We start from the raw sequence: 23,799 nt of genomic DNA, 5'->3' as shown, positions 1-23,799 counted from the left end.
TATCTATGATCAACAAAAAAAAAACAAGTCAATAAGATGGAAAAAGTTTTTGTTGCTTTTAAGTAGTAAAAAATGGTTTCTTGAACTTTACATACTTCACAAATCATTACAAATAAACTCAACAATATTAATATAAATATTGGTATAGCTTTTCTCTTTTGCCCCATTTATTCACAAATTGACGGATGGTTGTTGTAGGGGCGGTGTTTGGGGCCCAGGCCCAGCAAGTAAGTGGTTCTGACCCAAAAATTCTCAGACAATGAATTTGTAGAGAGTGGGTTACAGAGCTAGGATTAGACGAAGTGAACGTTAGTTAGATATACGCCGTGCAACATGTTGAACGTGAGAATATTCCATTTACGTTTAATGGGATATCGGTCCGAGGAGACGTATAAGTGCACATCTTGCTCTGTTTACAAACTACAGAGTTCTTTCACCTTTCTCTCTCTCTCCTTTTTCTTTTTCTTTTTTTCCCCCGATCCCCTCTTCATGGGGATCTCCTTCTCTTATATAGCCTCCTTGAATTGATAAGGACCTTACACTTGTTAGCCATCTGGACCTTCACTTGAGTGCCTGTCCCATTGGACATCTCCCTTATCCTTCTGTGAGTTGCACTGGCCAATGTAACACTGTTCGCCTGTCTTCTCCACATTAATGTGGCTGAAAAGGTAGCTTTCTTGCATTTAATGCAGCAGTTGTGGCTTCTCCCTAATGTCTTACATTTTCCTCTTTCTTGCTGCGTGAGGCTCACCCTCCTACCCACGTTCGCCTGGGTGGGTTCTTCACTGTGGAGGAGACGCACATTGGGCCCATATTGGGGTGTCCGAGAAGGCATTCCTCCTCGGACATCTTCTAGAACGAACCAGGCTCAACAGGGTTGGGCCAGAAGTCATTTGGGCCCCTATTCCCCGTTGGGTCATGGTTAGGCTTCGTGTGGGTCCCCAGGCCCACTGTTGGTTTTGGGAATTTCACCCCTACAGTTGTTGTTGACCACCAACGGTTAATTTTTTAAATGAAATTTTATGCTCCAATAACTAGTCATTTTTTTCTACCCAGTTTGCTAAACATATTTTGAATTTTAGGGTATGTTTTCCACTTTTAGGCACCTAAACAAAAACAAAAAACAAAAAACAAAAAAAAAAGTAGAATAAATTTTATAATTTTGTGTTTGCTTTCCGAAATAAAAGTTTTTGTTCGTATAATTATTTGGAATTATGAAAAATATTAATACTTTTTTAATACGAGCAAAACAATAAATAAAAAACCCACTTATTTCTTTTCTTATCTCATTTTCAATGTTGCAACTAAACATGAAAAAATAATTAATTCAGTTCTCTAGAAAAATATTGTCCAAAAAATTAAAAGAGTCCATTAAAAAATTGCTTTTATAAAAAAAAAAAAAGGTAAATATTTAACTCAATTGATCACAGAGCTAATAAAGCCAACAAAAATAAGGTCAAGCTAACTTAATAATTGAACCATATCCTGTCGTAGACATGTTGGAGATGCTATGTTTCGGAAAACAACGTTTGATCATTGATGCTAATTATAAGTGTTTGATTATAAAATTCATGTATATCTATATATATATATATATATATATATTATATACAAGATAGAGATTTTATTTTAACCTAGTTTAAGTGTGTATATATATATATATATATATATATATATGTGTGTGAATCTCCCTCATGGAGATTTGAATTCCTATAATTTTAATTCAACTACATTATGAATTTACAATTTATGCGCTTCAAGTAATTAAAATTACATCTTGTCTTCTATAAGAAAACCGAATTGTTTTACTATACTTATTCCTTATTATGCATTATCTATTATCATAAGCTAATTTACTTTATGTTTTTTAAACCAAAAAAAGGGAAATTAAAAAGACACTACTTCCATTCAAGCCTCTAATCATATGGTAGAAGATAATTAACAATACTTGAGAAAATAAACTTTTTTTTCTTATAGTGAAAGCTAAGGCATGCAAGTATGCAACTAATAAAACTAAAACAAATTAATATAAGAAACAACAAAGAAGCAAAAGTGGTGAATGAAAGTTGAAATAGCCATCTTTAATCCTAAAAGCCTAGCTAGGTGATCAACCACTCGCTTTCTCTTTAAAAAAGAGCACAATAACCAAATCTTGTGGATTGAAAATTCAGCTTCAATTTACTGACCGTTCGTTAGAGATTTATGTAAATCTTTTCGTAAAACTTATCTTGTTTTTAAGCTGAAAAGATGTTTTCTTTGGAATCAGGTACATAATCATCATTATCATATGTTTGAATTTGACATCACATGCACACATAAATATATGAAACTCAAAAAAATGAAGAGAAGGTTGTGGATTGGATCAAATTTAATTTGCTAACATATGGCTTAAAAAGATACCCTTTATTCACTTAAAGTTTAATTATACTTGTTTTGTAACTCCTGATTTCCTGAATGTAATATGTTCTTTTTTATTTTTACTTATAACAAGTAGGTGGATGTTTTTTATAAAAAATAAAATCATAAGTAGGTGGATTAATATTATAACCTATGTTCTCACCATAAAAAATAAAATAAACTGATGATGTCACACTAAGTCATAATATGCTCTTCCTATGGATTTTTATATGATAAACCTGTTATTTTAATTATTTAAATATTCTCTAATTAAAAAGTTATTTGAACATACCCTTTTTTTTTTAGTAGAAAGTATTTTTAACACACATACAGGGAGAGGAGATAATGTTTTTTAAAAAAACTTACAGTGATATATATCCAAAAAAGTCTAACTCTTTGATACATAGTACATGTTTTAAACCACTTAGATTCACACTCATTTTCTAATGTGGGATTAACCCACTGTTTTTTCTTTTGAGAATAGAAAGTATTTTTAACATACACACAGGAAGAGGAGAAAATGTTTTTTAAAGAAACTTACATTGATGTATATCTAAAAAGACCTAACTTTTGGATACACAACATAGGCTACATACCATTTTTTAAGCTCTTTTTTTTTTTTTTTTTTTTTTGGATAGGATTTTTTAACTATATGTGATTAAATGTTGGGTAGGAGCTCAAGTAATATTCTAACAATAATGAAATTCTTTATGATGCTTCGTATATATGGTTTGAAGATTGAATTATGATTTTGAAATCCAAACCATTTAAAGAACCTAAAAAGAATGAAAAGTTTAAGATTTTTGAGGTCGGATTGGAGATTAACAGAAATCGAACCACAATGTGTCATGTAATGTATTAGGAAGCAACACTTGAGAGTCACTTATGAATTAAATTTTAATCATATAACAACAAATTAAATTCAATCAAAAACAAAAAAGAAAAGAAAAGGAAAAAAACTAGACTAGATTCAAAGTATTAGGAAGCAAACACTTGAGAGCATGACTCAGTGTATTAGAAGAATTCTTTATGAGTCATGAGTCTCGTGACCGATCACACTTGCAAGTACGGAAATTGTGAGTTCAAGTAATAACAAACCTATTATTACTCGGGCAGTTCCATTCCATGTCATACATGAGTAATATTCTAACAATAATGAAATTCTTTATGATGCTTCGTATATATGGTTTGAAGATCGAATTATGATTTTGAAATCCAAACCATTTAAAGAACCTAAAAAGAATGAAAGGTTTAAGATTTTTGAGGTCGGACCGGAGATTAACCAAAAATTGAACCACAATGTGTTATGTAATGTATTAGGAAGCAACACTTAAGAGTCACTTATGAATTAAATTTTAATCATATAACAACAAATTAAATTCAATCAAAAAAAAAGAAAAGGAAAAAAACTAGATTAGATTCAAAGTATTAGGAAGCAAACACTTGAGAGCATGACTCAATGTATTAGAAAAATTCTTTATGAGTCATGAGTCTCGTGACCAATCACACTTGCAAATACGAAAATTGTAAGTTCAAGTAATGACAAACCTATTATTACTCGGGTGGTTCCATTCCATGTCATACATGAGTAGGATTTAAAATTGATGGGTACTGTGATCACAAACTCTTTTAGAAATATGCTCTTCCTATGGATTTTTATATGATAAACTTGTTATTTTAGTTATTTAAACATACTCTACTTAAAAAGTTATTTGAAATTTTGAACATACCATTTTTTAACCCTTTTTTTATATCATTTTTTAACCATATATGATTAAATGTTGGGTAGGAGTTCAAGTAATATTCAAACAATAATGAAATTCTTTATGATGCTTCATATATATGGTTCGAAATTCGAATTATGATTTTGAAACTTGAACCATTCAAAAAACCTAAAAAAATAAAGGTTTAAGATTTTTGAGGTCGGATTGGAGTTCAATTAAGATCGAACCATGATATGTCATGTAATGTATTAGGAAGCAACACTTGATAGTGATATATGAATTAAATTTTACTTGAATAAAATATGCATTTTTAATCATATATTGACAAATTAAATTCAATAAAAAAAAAGGTTAAATTCAAAATATTAGGAAGCAACACTTGAGAGCATGACTTAATGGATAAGAAGAAATTTTTATAATTCACGAGTCTCGTGACTCATCACACTTGTAAGTACAAAAATTGTGAGTTCAAACAATGACAAATCTCATTATTACTTGGGTGGTTTCATTCCATGCCATACGTGAGTAGGATTTAAAATTGATGGGTAACCGTGATCACAGACCTTTTTTTTTTCTTATTAACAAAAAGTATATATATATATATTAGGAAGCAAGATTGGTTTTCACGCAAAATGTGCTGTGCATAGTCCATATAGTCACGCAGACAACCAAGCCCTCGTGAATGAGTTCTCCAATTTAAAACAAGAAAAAACGTACTGTAAATCTAACGGTTGGAATTTAATTAATTTTAGTCAGCGTGACCCTAATGGCGCTTTTTATAACTACTGGGTCCTACAACCACCGGACCTACCCTAAAGTTAAAAAATTTACTCTTATATATTAAGCACGTGTTGGAGAAGAAAAAAATAAAAAGTTAAAAATAAATAAATAAATACTAATTGCCAACGCGTATGGTAACCCATTCTTGAAACTGTAGCGAGTCAACTACTTTAGTTCAATTGTCTCGTATATAGTTAATATATAATAAATTGTACGGTCCAGATCATTTACTCTACTGACTACGAATCTGTACGGTCAGGATCAATTTACTGAATCCTAGTAATACTACTACAAAAAGATGCCACTACATTCATCGTCTCGTGACCCACCCATTTTCTCGACCCATATTGGCTTCACTCACAACAACGCCCGAGTTCTAATAAATGTTACCTTTTTTTTTTTTTACTAATATTTACTTAAAATTATATGAAAATTATACTATTATAGTACTTTTTTTTTATTTAAAAAACTATGGAAAAAATTTACTACAACTTAAAGAATTTAGAGGGTGTTTACTACAACTTAAATAATTTAGAGGGTTTGGTACACTCACTCAAACACATATTTTCAGTTTTTAAACTATACATTTTTTTACTTATACGTATTTTCATACATGTTTTCAAACAACAAAACACATGTTTTCAAATAACAAAACATATATTTTTAAACACATGTACCAAACCAAATCCCTTAGTTTTTAGGGCTATCATCATCTATAACTATTAAGGCAAATCATACCAACAAATTTTTAAAAACCTTAATCATTCTTGATTTTATGAATTGTCCATCTTGTCATTAACTCTTAAAATGAAAACTAAAATAGTATTATTAGTTAATTTTTATTTAAATTTTGACGAGGTAACAATATAAACCATTTACTATTTAACTATGAATGGTTAACATTTAAAGAACTCCATATTGAAGTTTATCTAAAAAATGTAGAAGATCTTGATTGTGTTTTGCAATATATATATATATATATATATTTAAAAAGATATGATAAAAATTACTATTATTGTCAATATGCTGATTGGTTTATTTTTTCAAGAAAATGTTAATGAATGCCTTAAAGGCATTGGTTTATAGATTGTTTTTATAAACATTTTATGAGAAAATGATAAAGCAATTATTTATGTTGATGACTTTTTATATTTTTCATGAAAATGACATTTAAAATTTCCTAATATACTTTATAAACAATTGTCCTAAGAGCACCCGTTAACATAACTCATTTTTTTTATATAAGTGAGAATCCAACTCAAGTTACTTATTCGATTACAAAATTATTTTATTAGTTCATCTAATTAAATTCCACGGTTTGACATGTACAAATAAGAAGATTTTTTTTTTTTTTTTGGAGAAGTACAAATAAGAAGATTTAGAGATTATTTTAGTAAAACATTAAAATTTGCTATTATTTTTAACTATAAAGTCACCATACCAAATATATATAATAATATTGAAAGTAAAAGATCAGTATTCAATCAAAGAATATTTGTTTGACTTACTTTGGATATCATTTAACAATGCATACAATCTAGTTTTTTTGTATATAAAATATTATAAGTGAAGGAATGAATATTTGAATCCTAATTAATTAATTATCCTCTTAAGTGAAACCAACTGATGCCACTAATTATATATTACAAAACTCTTTACAAAATTTCGTTATCAATCTACTTGTATATTTACTAAATATAGTTATTTTGGAAACAATAATAATACTTTTGGTAAAAACATCAAAGTCTACTAGATTGTAATCTGATTGTAAAATAATTTTTAAGAACGAAATAAAATATGATAATTATTGAATCACCAAATTGCATGCACAATATATGGCTGTTGAAACCGAACGTGCATGTGTATGGCGTTGTTTTGGATTTTCTTTTATGAAAAAATATATTAAACATAAAGAAAACCAGCTGAACAGGAATTAATGCATTAATCTATATTGTTTAACCCAAACTTAGAGTAGAAAATGTACTATTTATTGTAACCAAAATAATACAAATTCACGGGGTTTACAATTATATACAATACTATATTCTGTATATAATAAACGAACATATATAACCATTTTTTTTTTTAATATGAACATTGGTTATTTTGAAATTGTAAAACTTTATCCAAAATTTTCAGTCAATTAAGTAATTAACTAAGTAAAACAAACATACTTCGTTAACGATTACCTTTTTCATTTGGACCATGTATTATGACCTTAAAAAAAGACAGTAATAAAGGTACCGATACCTTCTTCTGTGGTTGTACCAAAAGATTTGGAATCAATTATTAGTTTCATCAATAATTCACGAATCTAACAGATAGGAGAACCAGCTTCCAGACTCCAGATAAGATTTCGTTGGAAGAAAAAGAGAAAAAAACAAAAATCTATAAACAGTGATCTATTGAACAAAAATAATAATAAATCCAGAGTTTTTTGAAAAATTATAGATATACAACTTGTTAACTTACTAAAAAGTATATATATATATATATATATATAAAATACACTAATTAAGATTATAAATAAAAAAATTCAGGAATATAAAAGATTGCTTTCATAATAATCATATGCATTATAACTTTATTATAAGTAATACAATTCTTATTAAGATAACAAATTTATTTATAATTATTTAAGTTTTGTACAATTCAATCATGTGGTATTAAAAGTTGCAATTATACACACAAAGGATTTGTCCAATAAGGCAAATAAACCACAAGGTTGAGTTGCCCTAACTAACGTGTCACATGATTGAATTCAATTTAAAATTTTAAGATATATGACCTAAAATATATATATATATATATATAGAGAGAGAGAGAGAGAGAGAGAGAGGTAGATTTTACTATTCTTATTATATAATAATTAAAATATTATATTTAGAGTGAGTTCTAGTTAGCTCAACTAGTAAAGATTTTGATAGTTAAATAAAAAATAAAGAGTAAAGATTTTGATAGTTAAATAAGAAATAAGAAGTTCAATCTCTATCTATATCAAAAACCGATTAGTGTTTTAATCTGAAAAAAAAAAAAAAAAAATTGTGAGTCATTATAACTATTGAATAAAAAAAAAATTTCTCCTATACCAAAAACCAATTAGTATCTTTGTTTGATAAAAAAATTTGTGAGTTACTATAATTATTGAATAAAAACATGGTATATCAAACACTGAAATATGAGTTTCTTATCAAGAGCTTTGTAAACATGATGACATTTTCTATTATTCTTTATAAAATCAACAATACTTAATGCTACCAAATAAACATCACAATTTGTTAAAGATGTTAGATTGTAATTAAGTAATATAAAATCAATTTTACCCATGCCACATTTTATTGAAGACCAATCACAATTTGTAATTTTAACCGTTGTGAAAAATATTATGAAATTTTTTGTGATTTTTTTTCTTGTTAGGAAATATTGTGATTTTAGATTGATTGAAAGAACAAGGGTTCAAAGAAAATTTTTATTTCTTTTTAAGGAAAAAAATCTGTTTTCTTTTTGTTTTTATTTATCTTGTTTTTTGGCATGTGATAAATTTTTTTGGGGTTTGACAAACAAAAAAAAAAAAAGAGTGAAAATGGTAAGATAGTACGAGGGGGTGGTAAGCTTTATTTGTGAGCACAGCTGGAACATAGCGGGACACAGCTGGCAAGTACGGCGGCGGATACGCAGCTAGCGTCGCCGTTTCTGCCTTTTTTTAATTTATTTTTATTTATTTTTTTAAAATAACTATCAAAAGCAGCTGTCTCCAAATGTAGAAACTCCACCCACAAGGCCCCAACCTTTAAATAATATTATACACACAATTTTGGAACCCATCCAACCCCTTCACTTTTCAGTGCCTTTTGTACCCTTTGCTTTTTTTTTTCTTTTTTCCTTTTCTTTCTTTAAATTTTAATGGCAAATAGGGGGACCCTCTAGCTCTAGTCTTTGATATCTCTTTCTTTCTCTGGGGAATCATCTCATCAGAGTGAGAGAGCAATTTGGTGTTTGTTATTGGTGGAGGGGAATTTGGGAGGTTTTGTCTTCTTTTACTATTATGCCCCTTCTGTAAAAAAATAAAATAAAAAATAAAAAACTCATAATTTCTTCATGGTAATAACTTTGGGAACTGGGAAGTGGGGAACCCCATTTTTTATGGCATGTGATTAGAATCCTGTTTTTTATTTAGATATTGGGGTTTCATCAATGACAATGAAGATTTTACAAGGCCCCCCCCATTTGATCACTAGAGATTTTTTGGCTATCTATGAGCAAGAACTTTGGGCGTTCTGTGTGACATTTTTAATTCAATTGATGTGTGTGTTTAGTGTTATATGTTTTTGTTCATAATTGGTCTTAAGTTTGGAAAAATTACGAGGATTGTGATAGGTTAACGATTAACGTAAAATTTAGTTACTTATATATGAATGGATCTATTATAAATTTGTTTTGGACCGTGTTATGTATGTGTGTCCTACTTTAATTAGTATGTTGAGGATCCATAGCTAATTAAAAAAAATGACTAAGGCATTGTTCTCAAATCTCATGATAATGATTTATCATAATCTTAGCATGAGCAAAATTTATATTATGTTGCATCAGATTGATATCCATTTGATCACTATGTTTTTAACCAGATGTAGAGAAATAAATTACCCAAGCTATGAAATATCAGCTTGTTTTGAATATAGATTAAATTTAAATGGCATTAACCAATAAAAAGAAAAAGAATGACTCAAATCACCCATTGTAATTAATTAGTGGATGACAATCCTCATGCAACATATTCCAACTGTATTGAACATAGCTTTGAAATCTTATCATTCCTTATAGGCAGGAGTACCAAACCAAAAATAAATAAATATAATGAACCAAATTCTCATACACAGATATTTACTATTATAGCATTAATACCAATATTTACTTTGAAATAAAACAAGAATAAAATTATTAATTATTGAAACCAGATCATTCACAAATTCTTTTTTGTATCTTCGATGTAAGGAGAGCGTCTAGTGAGATTCTAAATAAATAATAAATATATATTATTATATAAAATATTTATCTAGTGATGGCTATTATGTGCCATGGAGGGTTATATAAGTCTGCATTTCTGGATATGTTGTGATAGTGCCATTATAATATAAATTAAACACAAATCTTTTGTTGCTCTTTGGTTCTTTCCAATCATATTGAAGCCATATTGCAAAACAAACTTAGTTGGTGACATCTTAGTTCCTTGCACTATTTACAAACAGGAATATATTGGAGACATCTTAACTTAAATTGTATTATTGTAAGGTACACCAATGATTGAGGCAAACGCTACGGGTTTTTTTTTTTTTTTTTTTGGGTTAAAAATGCTATGGGTTTAATCGTCTTGTCCAAAATTACATAGATAATTTGGAGACATCTTATTGTCATAAACTCATGATAATGTCATTATAATATGCATAAACAAAAATGGGTGGATGATCTCAACTCTTGCCAATATAATCATCACATCTTATCCGAATAAAAACTTAGTTTCTTGCACCATTAATGACTAGTAATAAATTATGACTCCTGTGAGTTAATGCACAAATTGTACTTAGAAGTTTAGAAGAAAAAGAGTTCAAGTTACAAGATTAGCAGTATATTGTAATTATTATTTTTTTTTTAAAAATACTATAAAAAACAAATTGGTATTGCATTGAGCTAGGATTCCACATACTTTATGAAGCAAAGCACATTCTTTGTTTCGAAATAATTTTGCTCTTGTTTCCTTTTTTGGTGGAGTTGGGTGAAATATATTTAATTGTCATTAAGATAGAACCATCTCAAATTACAATAGCATATATGCAGGTATGGAATAGGGATTTCATTTTTTAGGAGCTAGAGCATGACAAAATCATTTAATTATTTAATAATGAGAATCATATAAAAATTTAAGATTAAATTAACACATGAAAAATAAAACTGCCATCTATAACTTTTTCTTAAGACTTTTCAACCTAATCATATATTAAGAATAGATGTAATTTGACATCTTTTAAAATCCCTGAAATCATATGTGATTGATTAATTTCATAGCAATTTTTCTTAATTATAAAATTGAAGGTTTTCCAAATTTTCTTATATATATAAATTTTATTTCACGTATCATATTTGGGACCTAATTCACGAAATAAGAAAAAAAAAATTGAGATACAAGAACTAAAATCACTTCAACAACCTTACAAAATGATAAAATTGATGACTTTTAAGAAAAAGCAAAAAAAGAAAAAGACATTAAAATGGTACCTTTTTTAAGTTTTGTTCACCTAAACTACACAAAAATATAATTTTTTTATAAAATTATTTATTCCAGGAAAACTTGGCTATATTAATACCAATACCTATAAATATAGGTAGCCTCCATTTTTTTAGTTCTTATAATTGAAATGATTAAATTAACTAGAAAAAAAGAAAAAAATTGATATATTTTTCAATCACATGTTTGATAATTTTGTAGTTAAGAAAAAAATTGTAAATAAAATTGATCCAAAATTTTCTTTTTTTATAAATTATTTCGAGAGAGAAAAAGAGGAGGTACAGTGGCAAGAGTACTTGTCACATTGGATACCATGGGTAGTATTGACTGTTGAGAATCTCAACATACTAGTGGTTGCCAGTACTTCTTAAGATGATTGACATTTTCAATATGATAATACATTACTACCACTTAACTTTATATAAAAATGTCATTTTTTATAGGGGTCCATCGAATATGGTATGGTTAGCCATTTCCATTTTATGAGTTAAATTTTTATACCCATTTCATTTTGAAAGGGATGTAAATTTAACTTTTGCAAAAATATCATCCAAAAAAAAAACAACCTTGAAAAAAAATTTAAACTTCAAATTTAACCAAATATATTAAAATAAGAAAATTTGGGGCCAAGGTTCTTGCACACCCTTGGCCTCAAAATGGTTTAGTTCCAGCATATATGCCAGTTGGAAAACCTCTTGATGTTGTTAAACTAGTAGAAATGTTATTGACCTTTGAGGCTGTTTTTGGCAACCATGATGCCTTTTTGAGAACACGTATAATATAATTCCTTTTCAATCCATATTAGTAATTGAGTAGTAGAATATATGGATAAAAACAATTTTTTTTTTTTTTTTTGCTACTATTTGTTTTTGCCAATAATCATACACACGTATAAAATCTCAAAAGTTGTGATGACAAACTTGTAAAATGATAAAGAAATTTATTTTACCTTCGACAATGATCATTTACTTAACCAAAGAAAGGGAGTGCCATGTGATTTTAATAAGGTAAAATCAATAATTTAGGATCGAAATTCCATTTACTAACAAGAATGGAGAGTTAACTACTCCAATACGTTTGAAAAATTACTGTACTCTCATTTAATGAGAGATTGTAATAGTGTTACTCATAGTTTGGCCAAACATGCACTTAACATTCTAGACTTTTTAGTGTGGATGGAAGTAACCCCACCACAAGTTTTTCATGTACCTAAAGTTGATTTAGCTGGTTTATTTCAATGAATGTATAGATTTCCCCTTCAAAAAAAGAAAAATGAAAGAAAGAATGGAGAGTTAAACTAGAGAAAATGATTATTGTATATTTCATAGCTTATAAATAGTATAATTTATTAAAAAAAAAGTTTTTTTTTTAATTAAATAATTAGATAGTTTGTGGTGGGGAAATTTAATAGAGCATAATTCCATTAGACACACTAGGAGAGAACATTAATTGAGTCAAAATACTTTTGGCATGAAAAAGGGGTACCTAAACGAATATATAAATTATGCAGTACATAGAAATGGGATGTTTCTTGTTTCAAAGCCTATAAAGCACTTTAGGTCTCAAATAATTTCTATCTCTTTCTTTGAAGCTATAGATAATTCTAATTAATAAATGTTAGCCGGTGAGTTGGTGACAATTGCTACACACAAATGAAATGGTCACGCATTTAAAAAAAAAAAAAAAAACTAAAATAGTTATGCAATACTCGCATAAGAAAATTATTAGGTACTCCCAGAGTATTATAAATGCATAGTCCTCCCCTCACATGAATGATGGGTCACACTATAAATTTAATTAGTGGGACCCATTATTCATGTAAGAAAAGGGAGTACGCATTTATGGTACTCTGAGAGTACATAATAATTTTTCACTCGCATAATGTTCTTATGTAATTCTGATAATTCAACATAACTATCAAATGCACCTATTTTCCTAACAACATATTTGCTATATATGCTCGAGGGTTAGGAATCATGATAGAGAAAATTTGACACTATAATTCTAAATCAGAATCCCAATTAGAATAATATTTTATTATCAATCAAACCTACATACACATATATATATATATATATATATATACACACACACATAGCATATAGCAGATCAATATATGTTTCAATAATCAACAAGTTCATCATGAAAAGTTGAAAACATTTTTTATTATTGATTTTTCCCTAGTTTTACGTGTAAAATTGTAAATAATAAGAGATTTAAGGTTTAATCGTTATCTTCATCTAATAATAAAAAGTAATTATCGAGAGCCAAAACCATAAGCTAAAACTATCTTTAAAAAAAAAAAAATTGCAAACAATAAACATATAGGTCTTTTAGGTTTTATTTTACAAGACAACGAAACGACATTACACACCTCTTTTTATTATTTGTCTACTTTATGAGACACCGAAAGACGTTACAGAAGACAACTACTTCTACTATGTTTACATTTTTTCATACAGTCCCCCCACTTTGAAAAAAATAGTAAAACTCATTTGCTTTCTCATATTATCATATAGACATATATGTGTATATATATATAAGTTTTTTTTTTTTTGGCTATCAAATCATTCTCTTGCCGACATGACGTCCTTGTCGTCCCAAGTCACGTAGTAGACTTAAGCTACGACTTGGTAAACGGTTAGCATTCCACTTTTCATAATCTATAGTATTAATACTGTCTATTTACTTACTTTTTCCCTTTCATAGTCTACAAAACTATTTAAACACTCAATAATCTCTGTTTTGAAATTATTCGGAAACGTTAACCAATTGAGTTATGGGAATCTACCGTAAGTTATAGTAACTATACAATTTACTACCCGTCATAAATGGTAATAGTAGAGTAAATTAATGATGGAAGTAAATTGTAGTTACTATTGTTGGATTTTTGGCAATTCTTTAATTGAAAGATCAAAATGATGATCATTCTCACTGTAGTGTACATAGGTGTTTTGCTACACACACAAAACACTTTGACACTGTAGCAGTCGGAGGAGTAGTAAAAAAGATAGATAGATAGATAAGAAGTAAGTCACATCATTATCATATGTAGTTAAAATTATTCTAGTTATAGTAACAAATTACTTGAATTAAAGAAACACAAGGGTTCATTTTTCCTAATTGGAGAGGTCTTAATCCACCAGACAAAACAACCGACTTGACCTTTCAAATAGCTTAACCAACTTTTATCTATCACAATAACTTACCAACCAAAAATTTAATTTTTAATTTTTGCAAAGCAAAAAAAAAAAAAGAAGGTAAAATTGTAAATAGAGATAAGAAGAAAGGGCAAAGGTGAGCACCAACCCCACAAAAGCAACCCTCACCACAACAAAACAAAGCTGAAAGAAAGAAAGAAACACAAGTCAAAGTTCTCATTAACCTCAAAAATCCTTTCAAGAACGGTAAAAAAATCCTCAAAGATTTTCTTACAAATCCGTGAAATCGAGAGTTAGCCGAGGGCAAATCCGTCTTTTAGGTTTCTCTATAAGTACCCCCTACTTCGCTTTCCAACATTTACAAACCTTAATTGTTTTTGCAAAGACCCTTCCTTTTCTCTATTTCTCTCTCTCTTGGCCATTTCGTCGAACACATCATCTACACCGCTTCACCGGCGAAACTCGCCGTCAAAACCGCCGGATAAAAATTCCGGCGAACACCCAAAAGAGCCGGTCGAAACGAGCGTTGGCGAGACGGCGTCGTGTTTCGATGGTGTGAGTGATCGGAGGTGGGGGGGAGGAGGAGGAGGAGGATGGGGAGGGGTTTGGTGGTGGTGGGGGTGGCTGTGACTGTGGCGGTTACGGCTTGTGCTGTGGCGGCGGTGGTGGTGGGGAAGAGAGTGAAAAGTAGGAGGAAGTGGAGGAGAGTTGTGGGAGTGTTGGCTGAGCTTGAACAAGGGTGTGAGACCACGGTGGGTAGGCTTAAGCAAGTGGTGGACGCCATGGCTGTAGAGATGCACGCTGGTCTTGCCTCTGAAGGTGGCTCCAAGCTCAAAATGTTGCTCACTTTTGTTGATACTCTCCCCAATGGGTAATCTCACTTATCATATTTTTCCCACTTGGGTTTTGCTTCTTTTGGCTTTTTCTTTAATGGGTTTGGTTCAATTTTTGTTCTTTTTCTGGGGAGGTTGTTTCTGGGGGTTCTTCTATTGTCTACTTGAATGTTGAGCTAAAAAAAGAAAAATGCGTATGCGTTTAGGATTTTGATGTATATATATTTTTCTTTTTTTGGATTGATTTCATGGTTGATAGTTTTCTTTGGTTTATTGTATGTATCAATTCCATGTTTCTTGGAATGTTGTAACTGGTTGTGACACTGTTTAATTTTTCAAATTTTGGTTTCTTTGTTTATTTTTATTTTTATTTTTTGTCTTTTCTTTTTTATTTCCAAGTTAACTTCATTGGTGTTTTATTGTTACTTTGTAGGGCGTGGATTGACTTTTTTGTATAAGTTTGTTGCGAATTATTTTGCTATTTACTTTTATCTAAAATTCTTCAATCTAAAATATTGTCATTTCGGTTTTGTTCTTGTGTCCCTAAGAAGTATGGTCTTCTTTTGCTTGCAGTTTTCCTTATTTTGCATATTTGTTTGTTAATGTTGTTGGTGGGTTCTTCTTCTAGACAACTGATACACATGGCTTAAAGCATTGGGATGTTTTTAAGTTATTCACTTTTCAAATTATGTATAAGATTCCTTATAATGTTAATCTGTCGTCTAAACATTTGACATTTTTGATTAATCAAATCTACTTTATTGGGGAATAATTTGTTCAAAATTTGCAGATATGGTTTACAGAATCTGAGATGTTCTTTTCCCCTTCACTTCTTTTTATATAAGTTTTATAAGTGCGATAATATTGTTGCAGAAAAACTGTTTAAGATTCCAAAAGTTGGAATCTTTTTGTTCTCTATTAATCCTTTTTCCTATGTAGACGTGGTTCTACTTTTAAAATGTCACTAAAATGATTCTGCAATAATCTTTAACTCAGTTAAATTTTTTGAAAATTTGGGGGGCTTATATGGGCCCTTAAGGTGCCATGATTTTACTTGGTTTTGTCTATGAAGTAACTTTGTTGGGAGATTTATGTTTTACTTATTAATGCATGCTATTGTTGTTTTCGCTTCTGCATTGATTATGAAGTTTGGTTTGTCGGGATGGATGTAACATCTTGTTATATCAGTGTATGAGTTGTCTGTAACTAGCAAAGCTTGCATTTATTAACATTGTAAAATTGATATTGGTTTTTGTTTTTTTCATCAGGAGTGAGAAAGGAATTTACTATGCTCTAGATCTTGGGGGTACTAATTTTAGGGTCTTGCGAGTTCAGCTAGGAGGTCAAAGGTCTATCCTAGAACCAGATGTGGAGCGGCAACCCATTCCCCAACATTTGATGACCAGCACAAGCGAGGTCCTCAACTTTGTAACTCAAATATTGTACTAACATTAAGCGTTTCTTTGAAATCTTACGACATACTATTTATATACTTTTTTGGCAAGCTAATGTGTTTTTATTGATAGCAGGATCTCTTTGATTTTATTGCTTCCTCGTTAAAGGAGTTTGTTGAAAAAGAAGGAGATGGCTCGGACACTTCACTGATGAGAAGAAGGGAACTTGGATTTACATTCTCTTTTCCTGTGAAGCAAACATCTGTTTCAACAGGCATTTTGATTAAATGGACAAAAGGATTTGGCATTGAAGACACGGTTAGTCAGATTATATTCTTGTAACTTGTACGTTGAAAGCTCCATAATTTTAGAAATTTTGTGAAAGGCAACAGTTTATTTGCTTGGAAAACTTTTTTGTTGACGCTGAAGTCAGTTTGAATCAGCTCTAATATCACCAAATCAATCTAAACACTGATCAAGAATAAGCTGAACAGTTTTTTTGAATGTCAAATTTTTTTGATACATTATTGTAATGTGGCATGAACAAATTTCTGGCTGTCAGGTTGGAAGAGAGGTTTCCGAATGTTTAGAACAAGCAATGGCCAGAAAAGGCCTAAATATGCGGGTAGCAGCACTGGTAAGCTCTCTTAGCATCCTTGTACAATTTACCTTCTCTTAATGGTGAACATTGACTTGAAATAGTGCTTTATTATGTTCTAAGTGTGTTTGCATATTGTAATTTGCTTTAACTTGATTTGAAAGCTGGCTCACCATATGATATGCACAAGCCTTGGCGTTACATGATATCTTAGATTTAGTTGATGGTGTTTCTTGCTTACATGTGGTATGCAGAGTTTATATTTTTACTTTTGAATTGCTTGGTTAAAGCTGCAACTCCCTTAAGCTGTGTGAAAAAAATTGAATGCACCAAGATAAGTAAAAAAAAAAAAAAAAAAAAAAAATTTAAACACTACTAGACCTTAATCTAAAAATTTAATTAGCTACATGAATCCGTGTTTCACTTTAAGCCCTATTGAAGGCCATACTCTTTGAGCCAAGAAATTGTACATAAATTTATAGTAGCTTGCCATCTTTGCCTGATGTGGTTACGTGTTTGATTTATGTTCGTTTTTCCTAGTTATACTACATAATTAATGTCTTTTGTGTTTAGTAAATTGAAATAGACTTGTGTTTGCTGGGACATTCTCAGAAATTAATATGATGGCTGTTAATACAATCATAATAGTTTCTGAGGAAGCTGCGATACACAATAGATCTTTAGAAGTTTTTAGGCCACTAATATTGACCTAAGTAGGTATTGTTTATTGCTTTCTTTTGGATATTGCTATCCTAATCCACCGTGTTAAAATATCTCAATTCTTTTAAGGTAAAACTGTTAAAGTTAATAACATTACTACTTATCAGAAGAAAAGGTAATATCATTACTTCTTCAGTAAACATTAACCACCATTCTGATAGCTTTAAATCATAACATATTTTGTGTTATTTTTGAACATAAAGGATATTGTCCATTAAGGGAGGTCCTGATTACCTTGCAGTTATTATTCTTTTTAAGATAGTTATGGTTATTATTACTTTTAAGCTACGTGCTGAAATTAAGTGCTACATTTTTGCACAAACTGAAAAAACAAAGAAGTAATTGATATTGTACGAGCATTGATCGATAATAATTGTGGCAGGAAGATATGGTTGTTAGGATCCTAAATGATGTTATAGTAACCATTTTCAGCGTTGAAAGTTGAAATCAATATCTTAGTATTGTAAAACATCTTTTAAAAAGTGATTAATGGCCATATGTATGTACAGTTTATGATGTGTGTTTTCTATGAATTTATGTGATGATTATGAAATATTTAGTTAAATCTAGTTGGAGTAGATTGGCTTAATCAATGTATAGTATTATCATATAAAGACTGAACTTAGAGTGGTTTCTTGGTCAGCCTTGTATGACTTTGTGTTGTGAGCTTTCCTTGTGGCTCATACAGATTCATTCTACCATTTTTACAGAGTTTCTGTGCTAGACAGTGGATATGGATATCTCATTATGATAACAACATATTTTAATCCTCTGATCTATTTATTTTGAGCAATTTCCCCTTTCAACTCATCCTCAAGCTTACTGGGCTTAGGCCAATCTTGGTGTTTTTGTGTAAACCATCAATCTAGGCACTTCTAAATTCTAAACTATTAAATGACATGCATGCATAAGAACATGCAATGTGACATGTAATTGGTTTGTGTTTTATTTACATCTCGAGTTACTTGTGCAACTATAGCACTTAGATTTTGTGCATAATTTTATTTATGTTCTTAAGCAGGTTAATGATACAGTGGGAACTTTAGCTCTTGGACATTATCATGATCCAGACACTATCGCTGCAGTTATAATTGGAACAGGTACAAATGCCTGTTATTTGGAGCGGACAGATGCTATCATTAAGTGTCAAGGGCTTCTTACAACTTCTGGAGGCATGGTATCCTTTCTTTATGTCTCTAGACAGACATCATCAGATTCTTTATCTGATTAATTGATTTACTTTGTTATATATTTGTTAACATTGACCCATCTTCATTTGCATCAGGTTGTCAACATGGAATGGGGAAATTTCTGGTCATCCCATTTACCGAGAACTTCTTATGACATCGAGCTAGATGCTGATAGCCCTAATCCAAATGATCAGGTAAGGTTTGGTTGCTTTCCCAGTTACCATTACTGTTGCTGTATGTTTGGGGATTAAATCAAATTTATGATATTTTGTGCAGGGCTTTGAGAAAATGATATCAGGAATGTATCTTGGTGACATTGTGAGGAGAGTAATTCTGAGGATGTCACATGAGGCAGATATATTTGGAGATGCTCTTCCAAAGTTATCAATGCCCTTTATTTTGAGGTTCTCTCTCTCTCTCTCTCTCTCTCTCTCTCTCATACACAAAAATGTATTCAGACACAAATATATTTGCATTTGTGTTGCTCACATGAGACTCTTGCTATGTTGTGCTTTCAATCCTGCTGTCTGTTGACTCCTAATTCTATATAAAGATGCAAGAATATTAATTGTTGAGTCCGATACTAGAATACCATATCAAATCTTGGATAGTAAAAAATAAAATGAGGATCTCCCCAAGCATAATGTTTTTGTTTTGTTGGTGTGCATAGGTAAAAATTTTACATTTGCTCAATGTTATTACAATTGGCTTGGTGGTATTTTTATCATGACTATTGATGTTTTGTATCTTTGCTAGAAAAGGATTAATTGTGTTTTGACATTTATTGTAATTTAATGTCTAGGCATCGGATGTAATAGTGATCTTATAGAAATTTGAGCTACTAAGTACACATGCATTTGCATTTGGAGATTGTGAGAATGTGAAGGAGTGTTTGAAAAAATCTGCGAGGTGCTTTAGATGAAGGAACAATGAATTGAATTGTATCAGGAAGGAATAATGATGTAGTTAAACATTTAAAAGCCTGTGAATCAGAACCAGATTCGTAACTCCTAGGAGCTGAAGGCAAGTTTAAAATAATAACGATATTACATAAGCATACAATTACATGTGCCTGAACTAGGATTCCTTGATATTCAGCATATTCTTTTGCATTTGTTTGCAGTATTGTTATGCTTGCAATACAGTTTAATGCCTTCTGAACACTCAATTAATGTAACAGGTTATAACTTTGTTCCCTTTTTTGTTTCAGGACACCATTGATGGCTGAGATGCATGAGGATGACTCTCCTGAGTTGACAGAAGTAGCAAGAATCTTGAAAGACGCATTGGAGGTACACAACTATTCCATTCAGTTTTCCTGTTTCCTGGTTGAATGATTAACCTCAAATGGATAAATTGGTTCTTTGATAATGTGTTTATTTGATGGGCTTTTTGTCATTTCAGATTCCTGATGTCCCTTTAAAGGTTAGAAAGCTCGTTGTAAAGGTATGTGATGTGGTGACTCGTAGGGCTGCCCGATTGGCAGCTGCTGGTATTGTAGGTATCTTGAAAAAGATCGGCCGGGATGGAAGTGGTGGGATCACGGGTGGGAGGAGTAGAAGTGATATTAAAATGAAAAGAACAGTTGTTGCAGTTGAAGGGGGTTTATATACAAGCTATACAATGTTTAGGGAATACTTGCATGAAGCCATGAAAGAAATATTGGGGGAAGAAGCAGCTCAACATGTCATTCTTATGGACACAGAAGATGGATCAGGCGTCGGAGCCGCACTCCTTGGCGCGACACATTCATCTAACCGTGTTGATAACGTACAGTTGCTATAAATATATATATAAGAAGCAGCTCAACATGTCATTCTTATGGACACAGAAGATGGATCAGGCGTCGGAGCCGCACTCCTTGGTGCGACACATTCATCTAACCGTGTTGATAACGTACAGTTGCTATAAATATATATATATATATATATACATATAGCCCCTGTAAATGTAGAATTCATTTTCCATATCTTCTTGTATAAAGGGAAGGATTGTCCATATATTTTTTTTCTTGGTGAAATTTCCATCAATTTATAATTTGATGCTGGCAATGTGAAAATGGTGTTCTTTACAAAGAATTCCTCTTCCAAATTTTTATTCCGAGTAATTCATTTCATTTCCAAATGTTTAGTAATGGGGCGTTTGAGTTTGAAACAGAAGGTGATGTTATGCCAATCTGACATAAATAATCCACACCCGGGGTGATTCTCAACTGTTCACATTTTGATCCAGTTTCGAAAGGGACATCTCAGTCTCACACATAAGTATATAATATAAGCAAAACTATTAGGTCTCCATTGCAACACGTTGAATGTTGTCAACCCCAGATCACAAAAAAAGAAAAAGAAAAAGAGATGGCGTAAGAAAACCCATTCAAAGCTAATCTCTCTCTCTCTCTATGTATATATAGAAGCTACTATGAATAGGTGGGAATTGAAATCTGACGAAGAAAAATATCTAAAAGGTATAGAGTTGTCATATAATTACGATAGGCGACGATCAAAAATGACAGTCATTTTCGAGGGGAACAGTGCAATGCATGTTACGAGTATAGTATTACTTTTGTGCACGTCAATCGAAGCTATATTACTCCTATCAGCTCTTAATTACTACATTGTGAAGCCCATTAGGCCTTTTCATCTGCTCTTTGTACCACTTCGGCAACGAGGTTTAAACTACCAGCCACAATATAGTAATTAAGACCATGTTTAGACCATGCTTGCGTTCAAAAATTATCATGTTAAGCATTTCACATATGCATCATATCTCTCATGACATATACATGAGTCCATACAATTATGGGATCTACATATTGTAAGAAAAAGGATAATTTGTATGTTGTATGACATGTATATATAACATGGGTTCGGTTAATGTATACATTAATTATCTATTTTAGAAAACTTTCTATAAAATTTTTTTAAAAATAGTCATTTTTTCATTTTTTCCATAAATAGTTTTTTAAAATAGTTTGTTAATAGATACCCTAAGAGTATATGTTAGTAAACCTATATAACATGTCTCCTTTTCTCACTAAAAAAAAAAAAAAAAAATCCTCTTCCATACGAGGGTGGACTCTACAAACATAGGGCTCACTCTCATAAGATAGATGTTTTACATTCCCCTTACACTAAAGAGTTGTGTTTATTACACATAAACTATTACACATGAATAGAAATCGTAATTTTAAATTTAAAAATCGTGATTGGTAACTTCAAATCATGATTTTAGTTTAAAAATGAAGTGTGAGTAAAACTGTGCAACAGATATTATCCTTACACCAAATTCTACCTTGAAAGGGGGAGTATATGGTTTATACTAGTTACAAATATTTGCATCACTATAAGATAACTTCAATATGTTTCAGTAGACATGTACCTCGACAACAATGTCAAACTAAATTACTAAAAGTCCAAAATTTCCATTTCATCACAATCATTTATTATGTCATCATGACCATTAAATGTTTGTAGTAAAGTGGCATCTATTTATCTTTCTTATGACTATGCTTGAGATAAGTATGGTCCAAATTTGTAGGGTTACTTACGCCTCTTTTTGGGAGCTAAACTTATCTCTTAGTCTTTGGAATTCATATAGAGAAAATGAAATTGTCATAGTTTTTGTCCAATGCCATGCCTTTATTTTAATTGCAAGGAATAAATGGATGCAAACCTCGTTATAAGTGTAAACCCTACATTACCCCAAAATTAATACAATTTTTTTTTTTTTTTTTTTTTTTTTTGTCGTTGAGAAAAACCCAAAATTAATACTTTGAGATTTAATGTGGTTTAGACATTTATAATATGTGGTTGTGGTTGCTTGAAGCAAACTTGAATGTTGCTTAAATTTGGGGTTCAAAATTATGAAAATTTGTCACATCAACTGTTTATAAAAATATTACGAAATAGTTTCTAGATATAGCATTACCTAACATGTAAACAGATGATTATAACTTTTTTTTTTTTTTTTTTGCCGTAGTCAACATTAAAATCATTGCCATGCTTTCTTAATTAAGTCAAATATAGTAAACACCCCAAAAATTCGGGCTAACTCCAACCAACTCCGAAATCTTGGGCTAATGCCAACTATACTTTGGGTGTTAACTAAATTTTATCCTTTTTCTAAACGCAAAAAAGAACTACAAACCTACAGCCACTATTGCTCTATTTGTTTCAGCATTAACGTTTTCTGGAAAATTGTTCATTTTCCAAAGTGCATTTTCTAAAAATTTGTCTTATTTTCCAATGTTTGGTAATGACCTTGAAAATGAGTTTGAGAATGTTTTTTGGTGTTTGGTATGCAATTTTTAAAAAATATTTATGTATATTTTAAAACATGTGTATTATGTAAACCAACTAATATAGCTCTATTTGTTTCAACATTAACGTTTTCTGGAAAATAGTTCATTTTCCAAAGAGTATTTTCTGGAAAACTATTTTATTTTCTAGTGTTTGGTAACGATATTGAAAATGAGCTTGAGAATGTTTTCTCGTGTTTGGTATACAATTTTTTATTTTATTTTATTTTATTTTCTTTTATAATTTAAAACATGTGTATTATGTATGAAAACAAAATTAATGTAATCAATATAAATAAAAAACCAAGAATGAATTTAGTTTTCATACTAAAATTTTGACAATAGATACAGTCAAAATTAGTTGTCAAATTTTCATGATCTTTACCACTCATCTTGCTCATTTATATGGACAATAACATGTAAAC

The 23,799-nt window shown here is 30.4% G+C and overlaps 1 protein-coding gene across 2 annotated transcripts in view; it reads left to right on the top strand.

Moving 5' to 3' along the window:
* The first annotated feature begins 14,695 nt into the window (after positions 1–14,695).
* LOC126724154 (hexokinase-3-like) overlaps positions 14,696–23,799 on the top strand; it is an 84,789-nt gene continuing 75,685 nt past the window's right edge. The window contains exons 1-9 of one of the 2 annotated variants that reach the window (XM_050428498.1): positions 14,698–15,213; positions 16,444–16,591; positions 16,705–16,887; positions 17,132–17,206; positions 18,909–19,064; positions 19,173–19,271; positions 19,354–19,481; positions 20,288–20,369; positions 20,482–21,155. In XM_050428498.1, the coding sequence (XP_050284455.1) occupies positions 14,936–15,213; positions 16,444–16,591; positions 16,705–16,887; positions 17,132–17,206; positions 18,909–19,064; positions 19,173–19,271; positions 19,354–19,481; positions 20,288–20,369; positions 20,482–20,862 (1,530 nt within the window). In that variant the 5' untranslated portion in view covers positions 14,698–14,935 and the 3' untranslated portion in view covers positions 20,863–21,155. Of the gene's footprint in view, positions 15,214–16,443; positions 16,592–16,704; positions 16,888–17,131; positions 17,207–18,908; positions 19,065–19,172; positions 19,272–19,353; positions 19,482–20,287; positions 20,370–20,481; positions 21,156–23,799 lie in introns of those variants that run through there. The other variant, XM_050428504.1, reaches the window with a different exon arrangement.

This window comes from Quercus robur, chromosome 1, assembly GCF_932294415.1.
Source record: "Quercus robur chromosome 1, dhQueRobu3.1, whole genome shotgun sequence".
NCBI lineage: Eukaryota > Viridiplantae > Streptophyta > Magnoliopsida > Fagales > Fagaceae > Quercus > Quercus robur.
Note: the sequence above shows the minus strand (reverse complement) of the source record. Positions and strands in the feature narration are given on the sequence as shown.